This window comes from Clupea harengus, chromosome 21 (assembly GCF_900700415.2).
Source record: "Clupea harengus chromosome 21, Ch_v2.0.2, whole genome shotgun sequence".
NCBI lineage: Eukaryota > Metazoa > Chordata > Actinopteri > Clupeiformes > Clupeidae > Clupea > Clupea harengus.
The window spans coordinates 9940280-9959970 of record NC_045172.1 but is presented as its reverse complement, the minus strand read 5'-3'; the positions used below and the strand labels follow the sequence as shown (position 1 = coordinate 9959970).

At 45.1% G+C, this 19691-nt stretch overlaps 1 protein-coding gene and 1 long non-coding RNA gene across 5 annotated transcripts in view; one reads left to right on the top strand and one right to left on the bottom strand.

The window, feature by feature from the left end:
* The window catches only part of vps8 (VPS8 subunit of CORVET complex), a 39493-nt gene that overhangs the window by 4707 nt on the left and 15095 nt on the right, over positions 1–19691 (bottom strand). For all 4 annotated transcript variants that reach the window (XM_031558129.2, XM_031558131.2, XM_031558130.2 and 1 more), the window contains 14 exons: positions 12590–12812; positions 11805–11894; positions 10015–10066; positions 9864–9906; positions 9586–9658; positions 7659–7778; positions 7345–7416; positions 6502–6621; positions 5278–5334; positions 5039–5121; positions 4365–4449; positions 2189–2287; positions 1998–2087; positions 518–564 (listed from right to left, as the gene is read on the bottom strand). In XM_031558129.2, coding sequence (XP_031413989.1) covers positions 518–564; positions 1998–2087; positions 2189–2287; positions 4365–4449; positions 5039–5121; positions 5278–5334; positions 6502–6621; positions 7345–7416; positions 7659–7778; positions 9586–9658; positions 9864–9906; positions 10015–10066; positions 11805–11894; positions 12590–12812 — 1254 coding nt within the window. The remainder of the gene's footprint in view (positions 1–517; positions 565–1997; positions 2088–2188; positions 2288–4364; positions 4450–5038; positions 5122–5277; positions 5335–6501; positions 6622–7344; positions 7417–7658; positions 7779–9585; positions 9659–9863; positions 9907–10014; positions 10067–11804; positions 11895–12589; positions 12813–19691) is intronic.
* LOC116218092 lies at positions 13656–15973 on the top strand. The gene is made up of 3 exons (XR_004162654.2): positions 13656–13999; positions 14743–14922; positions 15257–15973. It is a non-coding gene; the product is annotated as an uncharacterized LOC116218092 (long non-coding RNA).

Genomic DNA, 19691 nt, shown 5'->3' with positions numbered 1-19691 from the left:
ACACACACACACGCACACACACACACACTAACACACACACAAAGTACACACACACACAGGCACGCACACGCTCACACACTCACACACACACACACACAAACACACAAAAAGTACACACACTGCTCTAAGAAAGAGAGCAGAGGGAAAGAGAAGACAGACAAACGAGACAGAGATGGTGAGAAAGAGAGGGAGTGAGAGAGACAACCAGATCGTCCCGAAATGAATGGTCATGAATGCTTCATGAAAGCCTTCTTTATATTTCAGAGTTTGAGGGAAAAAAGTGTGAGTGTGTGGAGGCCTTGAGTCGAAACAGCACCAAAGACCAAAGAGCATCTCCTCCCCAGCGAGACTCCTGTCTGGCACTGCATCCTCCACAGGCCACGCTCTCCAATATTTAGAGGGAAATGATTGAAGTCAAACAGTGAAGTCAACCTTCTGCTCCATTAAATGAATTGTACAGTGAGTGCAGTTTTTTTTTCTGTGTTGTTTGTTGGTACTGGTGAGGATGTATAGTTACCTGGGGTCAAGGAGATTCTTCAGAAACTGGAACACCAGATAATCCTCCTGGTGAGTGGAGAGAAGGAGAAAATATAGGAGGTGATTACAAATCTGGAGAAAAGTCAGAGAGACGCTCACACAGAGAGAAAGTAAGAGAGGGAGAGAGAGAGAAAGAGAGAGAGGGAGGGAGAGAGTGAAAGGGAGAGAGAAAGAGATGGATATATACTGTATATAGAGAGTGAGAGAGAGAGAGATATATAGAGGGAGAGAGGGATATATATATAGAGAGAGAGCGAGAGAGAGGGAGAGGGGAGAGAGAGAGCGAGAGAGAGAAAGAAAGAAAGGCACAGACACATACACACACTCACTCATTCGCACTGTGGGAGAATTTCGATTTGAGCCGTTTACCCTGCCTGTATAATTACTGGACTACCAGTATATGCACAGGCCTCTAAAAGTCGGAAAAGTGGTGTGTGCGCATTTGTGTGTATATGTGTGTGTGTGTGTGTGTGTGTGTGTGTGTGTGTGTGTGAGAGAGAGAGAGAGAGAGAAACTGAGGCGAGCACATGTTGCTAAGGAAGTATTCACAGGTGCTAGTGCTGGTATAAGCTTAATTCCAGTGAGCAGGAGGCATCACGCTCTCTCTCTCTCACACACACACACACACACACACACACACACACACACACACACACACACACACACACGCGCACTCCGCCCAAATCCCAGAGTGCCGCCACACACACTCCTATACGCGAACAAAACAGTATTTTCAATTAGCACATAGCCCATCTCCCAGCGAACCGCCGATAACACAAACCCAGTTGCACAGCAGACTGCAGATAGGTCCTAATCCATTTACTGATACACGCGCTTAAGGGCCCAGGCCTCCAATACATGCGCCACTATCAGCTGTAGTCAATGCTGATAACAAATGCTAATATGGGCACCACTGGACACACACTTTCATGCCATACGTGGGAAGATCAGATTCGAATGTATGGAAGGTGTGTGTGTGTGTGTGTGTGTGTCTCTCTGAGTGCAGGTGTCTGCCAGACAGATTATCTTCTTATACACTTATTGTGTCTGTGTCAGAGTGGTGACAGAGATTTCCAGCACATGGTGATATGGACTGTATGGTGTGTGTGTGTGTGAGGGGTGTGTGTGTGTGTGTGTGTGTGTGTGTGTGTGTGTGTGTGTGTGTGTGTGTGCAGCGTCTGCCTCTATCTGATTGAGATGTCTGTCTGGCTGATGCCTGTTTGGGATTATCTGAGTGAGGAGTCTACTGACTGAAAGCCAATTTGTGATAAACAACACAAAAAATATAAACAACCAAATAAATGAATAGACACAAGATAAAATCTGACAATTATATTATTATTATTATTATTATTATTATATTATGAAAACATACGATTCCTACGAACAAAAAAAACCCTCCTCAGCCATCTTAAGTTGAAATATGGGAATAAGAAAGGGACAAACAGAGTGTATGATACCTGTAACGTTGTGGTAATGGGTTGGACTTCATCGACAAAGTGCACTGAGACCATCTCAGCTGATTTGGAGGGATCCATGCTCACCAGTTCCTGCCGATGAAAGGAAAACAGATGTGAGTGACAGGCCCAATAGGATATGATAATACAGTACATACACCAATCAGGAGAAGGGTTCTTGAGGGGTGCCGCACCTGGATGTGCTGGAGGGTTTTGTCCCAGACGGAGTGCTTCTCCTCTGGGCTGTAGCCTGGCATAGACAGGATGTTGTGGATGTAGTTGAAAATCTCCTCCTGTGTTCGTGGGATTGGGAATGCTTTGTCAACATCTGCACCACTCAGGATATTTGGAGTTTTCACATTAAAGGTCTACTATGTAACTTTGATGCAAACAAACAAGCCTTTGTTGAAATTCACCTGACATTCATTAAGTAAGCAAGTTAGGTTGTAGATAGTGGCTAGATAACTGTTACCTACAATCATACTGCAAACTGTATGTATATAAAGTGCAAACAAATACATACAAGCAAAATTGCATGTAGGGAACCATTTCACATTTATACGGGACACTACACCACAAAACTATACAGTATGCTCTGAAACAGGGTTTGAAAACCTAAACGGGTTAGATTTGTAGGTTTATGTTTGGTAGCTGTGTAGGCTTGAGCAAATGCCTTTACTGTGCTTGCATAATTCAACTATGCAAAACTGTCTGGCAGCCCTTATTCTTTGTGGTCAGAGTGCTGTTATGAAAACAGCGAAAGACTATTATCTTGGTTAATCAGCTGTATCGTGTTTAGCTTCGGGATATCTCTGTGGACAGGACTGTTGAGAGTGAAGGAGAGGCAGCTCTTTCCAGAAGTCTAATCCAGAAGTCTAATACAAATATATTTATCCAAGGGCTTGTTTCATTGAAGAAAGGTCAGCAATGAAAACAGATATTAAATCCCAGGGTCATTCACTTGAAGGCACTCCTTTGACAAGACCAGACCAAAGAGAGCGCCCATCATTATGGTTCCACTTCTTCCCACCTGAGGTGGTGAGTGCCAGTTCTCAGTCTCTTACATTGGCACTTTAACACTCAGATGGTCTTACAGAAAGAGACAAAGAATGAATGGAGTGGGATGGAATGGACTCGAACAAGGCTTTCACATGACCTAATCTCAAGGGACTGCAGAACCAATATAATCGATCGAAAGGACTTATAGTTTCAGCAAAGTGCTTTCATCAAATTCTTTGTTGAGAGAGAAAACTCCATCCTATTTAGAAAACAATATACCTCCAAATTGTTTTAGAACAAGGTATCTTCATTTTGAGATAAGAGGAACGTGGAGAATGCGTTGACGCTTCAAACGAGATTAGTGAATGTAAGCGACAATGCGAGGAGTCGCATCTTTTCCAATTGATTTCTTCTCTGCGGCCTTGTCTCGGTTCTCATTTTATGTTTTGAAAAACTGCTACAGAGAAGAATTGGTTTGCGTCATAGATCTTATGGACGCTTGGGTGAGTTAACAGTAGCAGAGGGCCATGGCCTTGACAGGCGAGGAGCTTATCTATTCAGAACTACAGCCCAGTGGGGGACCGAAGATCACTGACAGCAGGTGCTAATGGGTGTGTGTGTGTGTGTGTGTGTGTGTGTGTGTGTGTGTGTGTGTGTGTGTGTGTGTGTGTGGGAGGGGGGGATAGAATAGAGCTCCACTGGTGTTCCAGTCCAAGCAAACCAGGGTAATGGTGGCCTGGAGCGCTGCCCGAAGGAGATGGATGGTAGATGCTGATCTGTGATAATGATCTACATGCCCCATGTATATAGATGCCTATCTAGCCCTGTGTCCTAATCTTTTCTCACAATACTCCCTTAGGGTGATGATGCGGCTACGATATTATACTTTAACTTCCACACTTTTCAATGTTCATATTGTTAAGAAAGTCATGTTCATGTTAAGAAACATCCTACTGTCAAGTTCTCTACAGAAAAGAAAATGGGAGACCGCAGAAGGTTTTTATTTTGTTTGTCGTATCGATGTCAAAGTCACAATGAGGCAGTGAGTGACTGACGGGAGCCAGTGGATCTGGATGCCATGCCAATAGTGTGACACCAGAAGGTTCTGGAGGCACCGACATGAAAAAAGAATAGCCTTGTTTTGAGAAGCAACCGTGAAAGATAAAGAAAATAAGCTGCTGCACTCTGCAACTGTTCACTATGAGTTCACAGTGATGCAATAGGTTTTGTCAGTGAACACAACTATTAATTTGTTTTCAACTATTCGATTATGTAGTGCAGGAGGAAGTGGCGCTGTTAGGAGGAGAAAAGGGAGGGAGGGTGAAAACAAAACAGTGAATAACAGAGAGAGGAGCTCAGCTCACAGCTCACCTTTCTCAGGGGGTCCTTCAGGTAGCAATCAATGATCCTGTCATACAAGTGGTTCTTCTCATACATAAATTCACAGATCTGGTAGCTGAGGGAGCCAGATAGAAACACAGAAAGTAAAGAAAAGTACACATATATATATATATATTCAAGAGAGAGTGTCAACTCAACTATTGACTAGAAGTTTCCATTAACTTAACAGGAGAGTGCTAGCTTGAATGCCATTGTCAGGGTGTTGAATCAATCCCTGCAGGTCAGCCAACCCTTCAGGATGGGGCTGGGTGGTGGTGCTATTGGTGGTGTTGTGTTATAGTGGTCTGTATTGATCTGAGCACCTGCTCTGAGGTGGGGGGGGGGGGGTTTCTGCAACTGCGTGAGGCAGTAAGTGGAGGCCTCACGATCACTGAGGGGCTGACATCAAATCGACTGCACTCTGAACTACACACACTCCCAGCAGGAGAGGAGAAGTGCAGACTGTGAAACTGAGGTAAGGGAGTTGCAGTGTGTGTGTGTGTGTGTGTGTGTGTGTGTGTGTGTGTGTGTGTGTGTGTGTGTGTGTGTGTGTGAGAATGTGTGTGTGTGTGTGTGTGTGAGAATGTGTGTGTGAGTGTAGGTGTCTGTGAGTGCGCATGTGTGTGTATCTACTGTATGTGTAGGTGAGTGTGCGTGAGACTTACAATTCGGCCTTTTCTGCCAAACTTAGCAGCCGCCCCTCATCAAACTGTACAACACCTCCCACCTGCAGGAGTTCCAGCAGCACCTATAGACCAATTAAAGCACAACATAGGGGGTCACCTGACCTGACCTGTGTGTGTATGTATGTATGTGTGTGTGTGTGTGTGTGTGTGTGTGTGTGTGTGTGTGTGTGTGTGTGTGTGTACATCTGTGATAAATATCTGGTTTTGTATGCACATACCTGCTGTCTCTCTGTGTGTCTTGAATCATCATCAGAGCTACAGAGAAAATCTAAAACCTGTAGCAGGGAAGAAACACACACAAACACACACACACACACACACACACACACACACACACACACACACACACACACACACACACACACACACACACACACACACAGTTCACACTTAATTTTTCGTGTCACTTTAGAACAACAAAGACACAAGCAGACGAAACACAGCGGCTGAACTCCGACTGAACCAGCTAAAGAGAGAACACAGAGGCTTCCGGATCCCAGTGTAATTTTTCCTAGCAGACATGCCACTGCCGTCGGATGGCTGAGGATCAGCACGAATCAGAGTGGCGCTTTGGTGGTTCTGTTCAGCCGGAGAGCTGTGAGCTGCTGGCACAGTGCGGCGTGGCACAGTGCGGCGTGGCGCAGTACGACACATCACTGGCACGCGATAATGAGCTTTCGGCAGCGGGGAGAGGCAGCCAGACACCTTTAATGTACCACAGCTATTTTTACAGCATGTGTGATGAGATATACTGTCAAAAAGAGAACAAGCCATGCCATCATCTGCTCAACAACACCAGCTGTTTTATTTATTTTTTGCCCACATAAGTCGCTGCTCTTCTGTGAGAACAAGAGAGCTCAAAAGTTTTGGACTAATTCAAAGGCAGACTTTTTGGGAATGACTCCCACGGACATTTTGTTTGGCTTTGCTCAGCATTTAGCAGACATAAAAAAACGAGTGTCAAGAGAGCACTGATTGGACATCAGTGAACACTCAGAGGAGCAATGAACAAGCATCCTCAATGCACTGCTTTCTGGACTTCCCTTTTTACGCCGCTATGTTTTCATGCTGGGCTTGCAGTCTGGTACTGTTTACGCTAACACATCTCTTCCACGATTCAAACAACATTCATAAAACCCTATAGCTAACATGAAGTTGTTATTGTTGGGGTGGCAATAGCTGCTGTGGTCGTAAATAACAGACTACTAATTAACTAATGCGTTGCCATGGTCACTAGCAATAAATTGCAATATTTATCTCTCCGCCTCTGCAACAACAAACAACTGACTCTAAAGTGGCCTGGGCCCATTATCCAACGCGAACCCACTCCAGAACAGGACCGGGACAGAACAGGAATAGGAACTACAACCTGTCTGCAGCTTTATGTCAAAGTCATGGGGGATCAATAATGTGGAAATATATGCAAATCATCTGACGCTCACCTGGTCAAACAACTTGCGATTGACAAAGAGGGTGTTGTCTGGTTTGGCCAGCTGACGAGCGAGGAAGGTGAAGAGACAGCCCACCTGGGAGGGGGTGAAGTCGGAGTTCTCCACCATCACCTGAACAGATACACACACAAACACAAACAATTGGATTCGTGTATACGTGTGTATATATTTGTGTGTGTGTAAGTGTGTGTGTGTGTGTGAGTGAGTGAGTGAGTAAGCGACCACAAGAGGCAGAGAGAATGGCTTTCGAGGGTTCTTGATGGCAGTGATGAGTTAAGTAACGGGCTTTGGGAGCTGATAGGGCGAGCTGATGAGTAGATTGGTAAGTGTTGACTGGGACTGATGAGAGTGGGTTTAACAATTTGCATGGAGGCTCGCTCCTGCCCCCGCTGCTGTTCAAGGACCCTTGAGAGAATGACACAACGCCATCACCACATCTCTCACATGGGAAATGAAGGCAAAACGAGACATTTCTTCAGAGTACCCAGAACAATGGACATTCAGTCTGAGAGTATGTAAAAACATACAGTCTCTATTTCTACAGAGAGATGTTGTTTACAGATGAAAGCAGAATCTCAGAAGACATATGGAGTAGAGGATTGAATGTATGTTAAATCAGGAAGAGAGTGTTTGTATATGTAAGCAAGTTAATTAAATGATACATTGCATCACTGTCAAGTTTTGCGGTTTGTATTTTTGGTTGTGTGTGTGTGTGTGTGTGTTTATCTGTGTGAGCTGAGCTATGTGAGACAGAGTGAGTGAGTAAGAAAGAGAGGGGAAGACAGTTCTGGCGTGTGTGCATATTCATGCCTCCGAGTAAATGCACATCTTCACCTTTAGTAAAATGTCCACAATCCTCTGCTGGTACTCCAAAGCCTGCTTGTCATTCTTGAAGTCCTCAAACGTCTGCAGGGGATACAGCACAAGACACGGATCAGGGACAAACAATCAATCAACCAACCCACCAATCAGGCAATCAACCAATCAATCAATAGCTTCATCTGTCAATCGATCTACCAATCAATCCTCCCTACTCTGACACAGCTTGATGAGCCAGATAAGAGGTTGTATAGTCTGTATTGAGTGGTGTGTGTATCTTTGTGTGTGTGTGTGTGTGTGTGTGTGTGTGTGTCACAGACAGGCCTTACCAATGCGAGGACATTGAGGAACTCCCTAGTGTCGAAGTGCAGGAGTGTTCTGATGAAGGGGTACACCTCCTCCTCCTGACACGACTCCACTGAGTGCAGCCGGATTAGAAACTCAAACACCTAGAGCGGACACACACATACACACCCATACACCCATACACACGCGCACACACGCACACACACACACACACACACACATGAACACACAACAGATCAATAAACAAACAAACACGCAAACCTCAAAACACACACACAAGATTTTAAAGCACTTGTTATCAAACATCAATATCCTAACTGTAGTTTTCCTGTTTCCAGATGCTAAAATGTAGCAAATCTATTCCTCCACCACACACAAACACACACACACACACACACACACACACACACACACACACACACACACACACGTGTGCAGATAATACAGATATGTCTGGTCACCATGGATACCGGTGCATGAAAGAGCATGTGTTGAAACAGTTGGAGGGAAGCATACAGCCATTATGAGTAATTCAGAGACCCACAATGGCAGGTAATTGGCCTGCATTCAAGGACTTTTTGAAGTGCAATGAGGGAGTGCAATGTGAAAGAATGGAAATGTGAAAGGGCAAGGGAGAGAGAGAGAGAGAGAGAGAGAGAGAGTGTGTGTGTGAGGAGGAAGACAGAGAGATGTCACCCAAAACACATAATACCAAATGAGATAGAGTCAATCTCTCCCCTTCCACACACCTTCACACTACAAACACTCAAGCCCAAGCACATAGTCACAGAAGCACATACCCACAGACACACACACTAGGACAAAAACAGATTGTACTCAACATACACCAACATCTTGAATTAACACACACACACACACACACACACACACACACACACACACACACACACACTTGCAGTTACAGAATCGGTGATACCCCAAATTTGAGGTCTCTGCTCGGGAGCGAAAAACTAATCAGGGAAAGCTGGGATAACAGGAATGATGATGGCTATTCCTGATGCACATTCCCAGGATCTGAAAGCCTTTCCCAGGTCCTGTGGAATGCCTGCTGAAAAGAGTCTATCAGGATAACTAACTGGAGATGGAAGTGCCTTGAAATTGAACCTTTGAAGCGTGACGGGATTGAGCGTGTGTGTGAGTGTGTGAGTGTGAGTGCGCCTCTGAATTTTCCTGAGGTCGTCCCAAGGTCGCTATGCTTGGACAAATCGTTCCAGGATTGGTTCTGAAGAAGAGCAGGAAGAGGAAATCCCCTCTACCTCCTGCTGAGGACCCAGAATGCTTTAAGCACATACTCAACCATGCCAGGAAAACACACACACACTCACACACGAACATGTAAATGAACACAAATAAGAGAGGTCTCTCTCTCTCTCCCTCACACACACACACATGCACACACACACACACACACATAGGTGCACACATTTGGAGTGTGACCTACAATTCTGAGGGCCACTGAGAAGCCCGTTCATCCTTCAGTCTGACTACATGAATTATGTAACCACCATCCGCAGAAGGCCTTACAGGGCAAGGCAGTGTGCAGGAGAGACAGAGCAAGATGAGTGAAATCAGGAGAGAGAGAGGGAGAGAGAGAGGAGGAGAGGGATGGAGAGAGCGGTGCACACATTTAGTTTGTGGCATATTAACGCAGCTTTTTCTACATCTTGGTTTGAAAGACAAACAGAGGGACAGAGAGGGAGAGACTCCAACCGACAACAACTACATGAGTCCACACACACACACAAAAAAGCAGGGTGGATTTGTGTGTGTGTGTGTGTGTATGTGTGTGAAAACAGGCGAGGTCAGTTGTCTTTAAGGCAGTAGATTTTATTGGCAAACACACCCATGCATGCTCCCACACCCACACACTATACTTATACTGATAAAGCATATCTGTAAAAGACAAGCGTATGGGCTCTCTCTTCATACCTGGTTCTTCACCAAGGGGACCAGGTCTTCTGGAATGTCTCCTAAAGGATAGGCTCTTCCTGCCAAACAGCAGCTACAGTGACAAGACAAACCTGTTAACAATAACTGAATGTGTGTATGCGTGAGCATGTGTGTGATCTCTAATCAATATATATGTGTGTGTGTGTGTCTGAGCACAAGTGTTTGTTGCTTTGCCTATCTATATATTTGTATAGACATGTCTGTGATTGTCTTTGTGAGCATCTGAGAGGTGTCTATGAGTAAAGTGCAAATCTCACCTTATATAAACTAACAGCTTGTTCCCCATCACAACTTCTACATCTGCAAGAGAAAAACAGTGGAACATCCATCACACACAAACATCAAGGCTACCTAAACTATCATCTTAGCATGCCAGGGTGTAATAGCAGAACCCGATGCGACTCCTACCTGTGAGGGGCTTGCCTTCCCGCAGTGGTGGCCCAATGACTTGGAATAGTTTCTGAAACCGACAGAAAAGGAAAGGATTGACAGTTTTCTGTGTGTCTCTCTTCTCTGTGCGTGTGCGTGTGCATGTGCATGTATGTGTGTGTATGCATGTTTCTGCACAATCAGTATTTGATATCTTTGTTTACCTATCTTTAGTTGTGAGAGAGGGAGAGTAGGTCAGGATGTGTGTGAGTGTGTCTGTGCGTATGTTAGAGAGAGAGAGAGAGAGAGAGAGAGAGAGAGAGAGAGAGAGAGAGAGAGAGAGAGTGAGTGAGTGAGTGAGGGTGAGTGTGTACGTGAGTGCTTGTGTGTGTGCAGTGTTTAACATCTTTGTCTTCTGTGTCTGTGTGAGGTGTTTATGTTGCTCATTGTTCACACAGCTTTCCCCCCCGGGAGGAAGCGTTTGGGGTGTCTTTAAGCGGTGCCCATCTCCCAGCCCCCAGGGAGCATCTAAACAAGCCCTAAACTGGGCTAGAGGCATTCTGTGTTCCAGGTTTTTGGAACATCTGCTAAATTAAAGGTCCCTAAGATACCAGATAGCAAGAAAGTGTGTGTGTGTGTGAGAGGGTGTGAGTGTGTGTGTGTGTGTGTGTGTGTGTGTGTATGTATATGAGTGGTGCAACTCTCGTCTAGGGCCAAAATATATATGACCAGAAACCCAGTCCCAGCCAACACTCTTTCATCTGTGCTGTCAGAGGAGCCAAAAACATCATCTTTCATCTCTACGTGGAGCTCAAATAACAAAAGCACCTGCCTGACTGAAAACAAATACTGGTCAGACGCATAAACACACTCACTCTTTCTCTATTGTTCTCTCTCTCTCAAACACACACACACACACACACACACACGCGCACAAACACCCACGCACATACACCCACACTCACACGCACACACACACACACACACACACACACACACACACACACACACACACACACACACACACACACACAAAAGCAAATAAAACCACAGACAAAAACAAACAAACAACATACACACTCTCTTCCTCTCTCACACACAAACACAATAAAATGAATTGCTACATACATCCACATCCAACACAAATGCAAGAGTGTCCAAAAACCCTCCAAAAAGCCTGGCATGCTGTACTGGAGTGGAAGGGTGGCGGAGCCGGATAATTGCCTAGGCGCAGACAGATGAGAGCCGGCGCGTGAATGCTAATTTAGCACTCTGCGCTCCACCGTTCCTGCCAGGGCCGCGGCGAATCAATTAGGGGAGCGAAAGCTTTCAGCGCTCAGACAATCCCCAACACCACCAGGGGTGTCAACAATGCGGATTACGCAGACAGCTATAAAATGTGTATGTGTTGTTTTTACTATTATAATTATTATTAGTTCTTAGAAATTATTGTTTGGCTTATTTTTCAGACTCATTAGTTTCCAAATTCTATTTCTTTCTTTTTCAAAAATAATTTCTAGAGTGTGTGTCTGTAGTACAATTATTCTCACGCAGAGACTGACAAACACAATCGAGGTGTAGTCATTTGTGTCCTAAGAGTCAGTAATCGATGCTACCAAAACATTGAAGTATTTCAATAATGGACCCATGTGAAGGGCATAGTACAGACATGATGAGATGACGCATAAATCTACAGCTGGACTTGAATGCTGTTCTAGTCCGTGTCTGATATTACATAGTGTGGTGACTGTGTTTTTGCATGTTTCTGTAGGAGTGTGAGTGTGTGAGTGTGTGTGCAAATATGCGTGTTAGAGTGCAAAGCTTCATACCTCCATCGGTGTGAGGTAGTCATTCATTCCACTGTTGAACACGTAGATCATGGCATCGTAAAGCTGATTATCCCAACACATTTGCACCACCTACGCAAAGACACACAAAACCAGCCATAAAAGACAATCTTTAGTATCTAAGCTGTAAAATTTGACCCGTTTAATCTTGTTTGATCACAAAATGTGAAAGCACTGTAAACAAATGACAGCATGTCACGGGTTGAACAGAACACACTAAGAAAAGCGCAGAGAAGACACAGATAAGCCCTGCTACTTAATGCACAATAAATCAATGGTTCTAGCTGAGGACTAAAACATTACAAAGGCCTTCAAATGAGTCTGTGTGGAGCCTTCTATTTGGCAGTCCAAAGAGAAACCTGCTTGGCTTGAATGTAGGCCCACTAAGGTCTGGATGTAGGATTCCATGGGGACAGCCAGAGCTAAAACGATCATGAAAAATGCATTGCAAAGTATTTGTATTTTCAAACACAAGACTGTATGTGCCAAAGGTGGGTCCACATGCACACAGGCTGGTGATGTATGAGGAATGTGCACAAGGCATTTCACTTTCCCTCTCTCTGTGCCTCTCTCTCTCACATACACACACTCGTATACACACAGACGGAGACAGACAGACAGACTCACACACACACACACACACACACACACACACACACACACACACACACACACACAGTCATATACACACAGGTGCAGACACAGGTAGACTCTCACACACACACACACACACACGCACACACACACACACACACACACACACACACCTGCTGAATATCCAGGTTGGTGATGTCCATGTGCACCAGGCAGCCCTCCACACTCTCCATCATGCCGTTGTCCTGGAAGTAGGCCAGCAGGTCCCTCATGACGGGCGCAGTCAGGCAGCCAATCCGCTCGCTCAAAATATAAGGCTCCAGGCTCTCCAGGAACACGCCTTTGGCAACAGAGTTCTCCACCAGGCGCCCGTAGATCTGGTTGAAGAGCAGGTCTCTGTGGACAGACAGGGGGGAACAGGAGGGCTCAGCATAATAACATCACCAGCTGCCAGTACACCATATCCAGTCTGAAGTACCGGTCTGGGAGGAGTGATTCGACTCTCAGCATCCTCATCTCAAATGTATACAGCATTCAAGCGATAGCACTGAAAGATGCAAACGTCCCTCTTTTTCTCATAGAATAAAACGGTCCCTCGGGAGAGATGGAGACGCACCAATGCAAGTGTGGTGCAGCAACAGAGCTCCTTAAACGCCAAATGCTGCACTTGCTGGTCAATTTGGCAAACTGTCAACTGGCTGAGTCACACTCAACTCGGAAACAGTTCAAAAGAGTTTCACATCAGACTTTCACCCCATGCACACATAGCAAAATCAGCACTAAAAGAGATTGAATTCATCAATGAATAAAGCACTATGAAGTTAATCAAAGGTATCACAGCGTGTGCCTTCTAGGTTTCCATTTCTTCGTTCCTGATAATGTCCTTACTCAATGGAGCCCAAAGAGTGCTGGGCGTGCTGTGGTGTTCACAGAGTTGTTAGAGGAGGCTGACAGCACACACACGACCCTTCTCCAAACTTTTAGTCCTGAAAGACCTCACGGATTGTCCCTTCCGCCCCGCTGCTCGAGGAACATCTGCCGAGTGTCCGTGCCAGGTGTGTGATATCCCACAGGCACACACACACACACACACACACACACTCACTCAGTCACACTGACGAGTCACATGCTGAGACTCTGTGCAAAGGTCACACACTATGCTGTGTTTGCTGTGTGTCAGAACAGGACCGTGTGTGTGTGTCTGTGTTAAACAGAGCAAAATTAGTGTGCTATGCCCGTATTTGTTACAACACACACAGAGTCACAAAACCTTGAACACATAACTCACACAAACACATGTCCTTATGCGCATTCATAGAAACATATTTGTTTCAGCACTCTAGGACAATATCATAATCATTCAGGAGTCGAAGTCATAAAAACTTCCAAAGCTCATTCAGCTGACACTAAATTCACACACACACACACACACACACACACACACACACACACTCATTGTACCATATATTCTGCTCCGGGAGCTTCAAATCCACTTGACACTACACAGGAAGAGAACTTGCCCAAAGGAAGAGCAACTGCCCTTGGGGGGCAACAGCCCACTGGGACATCGCAAGAGCAAGCAGGTGAGGTTGTTCCTAATGACGACTGCACAACCACATCGTAGTGCCGTGGTATTTGGGGCATGTCACTGATCGTGATATATTATTCAAAAGAGCTACCCAGCAAAGGGAGAGAGAGAGAGGAGGGGAAGAAATGGATGAGATGAGATTTAGGTCACATGAGATGAGGAAGAGGGGAGTCTTGAGTTGAGTTGATTTGATTATGCAACATACATACATCCATCTTCCACCTCCACCATAACTAACTTGGGTTCTCCCCCCAGGATGTTCCCCTTAGGCCACATCTCAGTGCCAGTCTACTGTCAGCAGCTCACTGGGTCTACGGCTGAGATCTTTTCATAGCCTATAGGCATGAGATAGTATGAAAGCTATGAAAAATGAATCATAATCATACATTTATATGAAAATTCATGGCTCTATTTAACTGATAGAGATTACGATTCCTGTCTGTTGAGTGGTTAAGTGGCTTGTTGTGATGCTTTTTTGTGTCTTTTCGTGTTAAGGATGTATGACCACATCACCAACATCTAGTGCGCGTGCAAGACAGTTCATGGTTATTTGTTAGCAATGTCTGTGATACAAGTGAAAAGGGTAAAGAATTTCAGTTTCAAAGATTTTTCTACAACTTTTTCCACAGCCACACTCTGGCTGACTAACAAAGCATCAAAAGAGACTTTTTTTTTACCACCTGAACCAAAACTACATGCCTCTTTTATTTCATTTCTGTCATTTTTTTCTTTCCCCAGAGAAGGTCAGCTGAGAGCTGAATTCCCTTCCATAATGATGTCTGGGAGAGGGAACAGAAGGAGGAGACAGACAGGAAGAACAGGCAGAGACAGACCCACCATAGAGACAGACCCACCATAGAGACTAAGACGAAGAGGGCACTCTTGTTCCAGCTCCCACTGGCAGACACTCTTTTCAGGGTATAACACTCTTTATCTCTACAGACACAAAGCTGTTTTTTTTACAATGCAACCATTCCCTTGGAGGTCTAGCAACCAAAGCACTGGGGTAGCCTCCATGGCTTAAGGGCCTATCTGGACCATAACCATAACTCACTACACCCTTAAAAATCGTAATACTTAGATAGCATACTGAATATGGCCGGTATCTTTTCACATCTTTCGTATCATTCTGCGGGTCGTCCATTTACTTTTTTGTAGCAGAAATTCATTGTAACACCAAGTCAGTAAGTCAGCAAGTAATAAGTTGCCATGTAACAGCTATTTGTGTGAAGAATTTTTTTTCTCTCAGCAGAAACCACGGAACAAGCAAATCCATTAAAAAGGACACATTTTGGAGGAATGTCTTTCATCACCTTGTGAAATAACTGTATAAGAAACAGGATACTGTATAGTGTGCCTTTCAGTTCTAGAAAAATAAATCTCTTCAGGACAAAACAAGACCCTGTTCGTCCTGTCGTGGTTTATTTTCCGATACTGACCGGCAGACTGTATATTATCCCTTACTAATAGATGACTGTGATACTTAGTTAGATGGTCACATGGCTCATGTAGTTGATGTTAGTCTGGGAAGCGAATAGACAACAGAGGGGAGCAGGGGGTTTGGCTAACTGACTGAGTAGCTTCCTTCTGGGATGGAGCCGTAGCGTGAGGGAGCCGGCAGAGCTCCATCGAAGCAACGCTAACAGCTTCCAGCTTAGTCACGTACAGCAAGAAGGGCAACACAACTCACACACACACACTCACACATACTCACACACAACACACACACAAACACATACTCACACAGCTAAGTTACATACAGCAAGAAGGGTAACACAACTCACACACACACACTCACACATAAACACATACTATTACTCACACACAAACACACATACTTACACACAAATACACACTCACACACACAAACACATACTCACACAGCTAAGTTACGTACAGCAAGAAGGGCAACACAACTCACACACAAGCACATATGCTCACACGACCCCCACCCCGCGATACTGTGATACTGAACGCTCTCATCAGTCAACCATGACCAACACACAAACAAGCCCCACATCCAGCTGACTCACTAACCCTCCTAATCACGGAAATTAAACTTTTATCCAAACGTCACTCCACCCCTTCCCTTATCCGTGTTTTTTTTTCTTCATTCCCAACATCGCAACATGAAACCTCCAACATGACAAGGCATCATGCTGTGGTGGGCCGTTTGGCTGTCTTTGAGCAAGAGGGTGTCTTTGCTTGTCCTTCATGACTCACGTCTTCTGAGGGTTTGGACAAGTCAGGCTTGGGGGGTGATGGGGTGGGGGGGCGGTCAAATCAACAACAGGGTGAGGGGACATGAGAGGACCGCTCTGGGGAGTTTATACTGGTACGAAATGTCAGCCATAGCCAGAGAAGAGTATGTGACGTGTGTGTGTGTGTGTGTGTGTGTGTGTGTGTGTGTGTGTGTGAGAGAGAGAGTATATATGTATGTGTGTGTGTGTGTGTGTGTGTGTGTGTGTGTGTGTGAGAGTATGTGTGTGTGTGTGTGAGTATGTGTGTGTGTGTGTGAGTATGTATTTGAGTGTGTGGGTGTGTGTGTGTTTGCATGTGTAAGTGTGATTGTGTGTGGTGTATTCGGTGCATAGTGTGTGTGTGTGCGTGTACCCTTCAAAGGAAGGATGCTTGACAGGCCTGATAAATGATGTGATATTTAGTGAACTTTATCTGCCACATTGGGCAGGCAAGCTAATAAAGTTGTGTGCTGTCAGGGTGAGACAAGGGGGAAATCATTTGGATGAGTGTGACAAAAACAGATGACAAAAAATGGACTGATATGGAGAAAGAGAGATACAAATCTATGAGGAACTGGGCCTGGGGTTGAGTCTGTAGCACAGTCTCTGGAGCAAGTCAGGCAAATCCTAACCAGACGTGGACCAGACTGGGTTGCTCTTTGGGAGTCTCTCCTGGCAGCAGGATCCGTCTGAAACAGACTACCATCCCGACCCCATCTGCACAGAGACATCCCACCACACAGACATCCCAACAGTGTTCTCAGAGGAATAGCCAGAGACAGAGAGAAGAGAGAGAGAAGAGAGAAGAGAGAAGAGAGCTGCAATGAGGGAGAGAAAATGTTTTTCCCAAAATGTTTTTTCTCTCCTCTTCTCCGCACAGGGAGCGCCAGCGACTTCCATGAGACACAGCGCTGACACATCGTATCAGCAAGAGCAGACGGAGATGGTAATCAGCATAATCGCGGCAGGAAGATGCAGAGAAAAAACGCACACAAAAGGAGAGAAACCAGAGAAAGAAAGACAGAAAGAGCGAAAGATAGAGAGGAGGGGAGAGGAGGGGTAAATCTAGTGAAAATGTTCTCCTCCTGTCTGCTCAGACCTAAACTGACACTACTTTCCCTAATGAGTGTGCCCTAGGGAATTACTGAGAAAAAGAGTGTGTATATGTGAGTGCGAGTGTGTGTGTGAGTGTGAATGTGTGTGTGTGTGTGTGTGTGTGCGTGTGTGTGTGTGTGTGTGTGTGTGTGCGCCAGTGTGTGTGTGCGCCAGTGTGTGTGTGCGCCAGTGTGTGTAAATGCTCACACGTGTGTGGCTGTGCGTCTCCTTGGAAGCGTGTGGGGGCTGTAAAGTGGATCTGGACAAGGGGTGACAACAACAGCAGCCTTTCCAGGAGTAGGAAAGTGAAGGTGAGAGACACAAGGCACCTAAATGAGACACATACCCCTAGGAGACAAACGCATTAATGACCATCTCTGGCAACAGACAAGGATGAGACGCTTCTATATACGTCTACCTCTACGGGAGCACCTTCAGCCACAGACTCATCCCTTCTCGGCACACCACAAAGCGCCTTGGCCAGTCCTTTGTGCCAGTAGCAATAATAATAACTTGTATCTAATATACGCCAGCTGCATTGTACTTATTTTATTTATTTATTATTATTTATTTATATTTTTTATTTATATTTTTTAACATGCATGTGTGTGGCTGTGTCTGTGTTTGTATGTTCGGTATGTGTTTATGGGGTTGTCGGTCTGTATATGGTTGCATATGTGTCCAAATATGTGTTTCAGTGTATGTGTGTGTGTGTGTGTGTGTGTGTGTGTGTGTGTGTGTGTGTGTGTGTGTGTGTGTGTGTGCCATGTAAGCGAGTGTCTCACCATCCCTAGCTATGCCCTCCCACTGTTTCTTCCACTTCAGTGGCTACTCCAGACAGCAGTCCCCTGTGTGTGAATAAGTGTGTGTGTGTGTGTGTGTGTGTGTGTGTGTGTGTGTGTGTGTGTGTGTGTGTATGTATGTAGAGGGGACACGGGCAGATGCTTGTGCTTCTGCTTTGACAGGCGTCCGCGGGAGCGGGGCGAGCAGTCTCAGCCAGGAATAACACTTACGGCTGCCATACAAGGACAATCTCCAGGCAACCTCCCGTCCCCCCCATCCCCCTCCTCTCTTCCCTCGACAGAGACAAACAGAAACACAGCAAAAAAACTCTCTGAGTGGCTCTTTTATTCCGCTCTCTCTCCATCACAGCCCTCCTCTCTCTTTATTTCCTTCTCTTCCTCTCTCTTTTTGTTCTCAGCTCAGAGCTTCCCATTAAGACTGCCTTTGTAGGTCGGGACATGCACAAGGGCAGATGTGACCGGAGGTGAAACTCGCTTTCATAACAGTGACACAACGGGGGGGGAGGAAGTCTCTTAAGTCTTAAACAGGGTTCTTGAAATCTGACTGGTTAAATCCAGCCCTGTGTTTTATTTCTGACTGATGACTGGTTTCTCTTAACAACGTCATTAACTGATCTATTACCTCCTAATATTCCACCCTGCAGGGAATGAGACCTGGGGATGACTCACCTCCAATATTCACACACAGTCATGTCAGGCTGTTACGTGCAAACGAGACAATCAATTATAACATAGAGTATTTTAAGACACGTAAAATGACAATGTGTATGTGTGTGTGTGTTTGTCTGGGTGCATGTGTGTGTGTGTGTGTGTGTGTGTGTGTGTGTGTGGTAGTGTGTTGCAATAAGGGAGTGCTGACATCAATAAATGCTGACAAAGGCTTGAATGTTTAAGAGACACACACACACACACACACACACACACACACACACAGACACACATACACACAAACACACACACTAGCTCAGATTCAGCCGTCTCTCTCATAATGTGTCAACCATCACCAAAATAACTTCATGGAAGCCTATACAATTGTCCAGTCAAGAAGGGAAATTTAACTTGTATTTTCCGTGTCGGGCGGCACGGACACTAAAGTGAGTTATAATATATAATGCAGCTCAAAAGGTTGTCAACTGAGGCACAAGTAATAGGTCTAATTAGCTAACTGTTAGCCAGTGAAGCCAGCAGGGTTTGTCAGCCAACTTCAGTCTGGACCTTTCTAAATGAACGTAGGCTACTTCTCAAAAAGACAAAAGACAACGGCCCTACCTGTTTAATACCTTTATGATTGTGAAATAAATGTCTGGTTTCGTCAAGGCACTTCCAGTGGTGTTTATTGTGGGCAATAATTGTAGCATAATATCTGCAGACAAAACGAAAGCAATCTGGCGATTGCGGTGCTTTGCCTACTGCAAATTTTACCGGTAATTCCTCAATAAACGTATACGTGTTTGATGGCGGATTATAACCACAAGGGGTTATGATTACACAGCGTTTTGATCACAGTCTGTTTTATTAAAAGTGCTTGTAACATCTCACATGTGGCTTT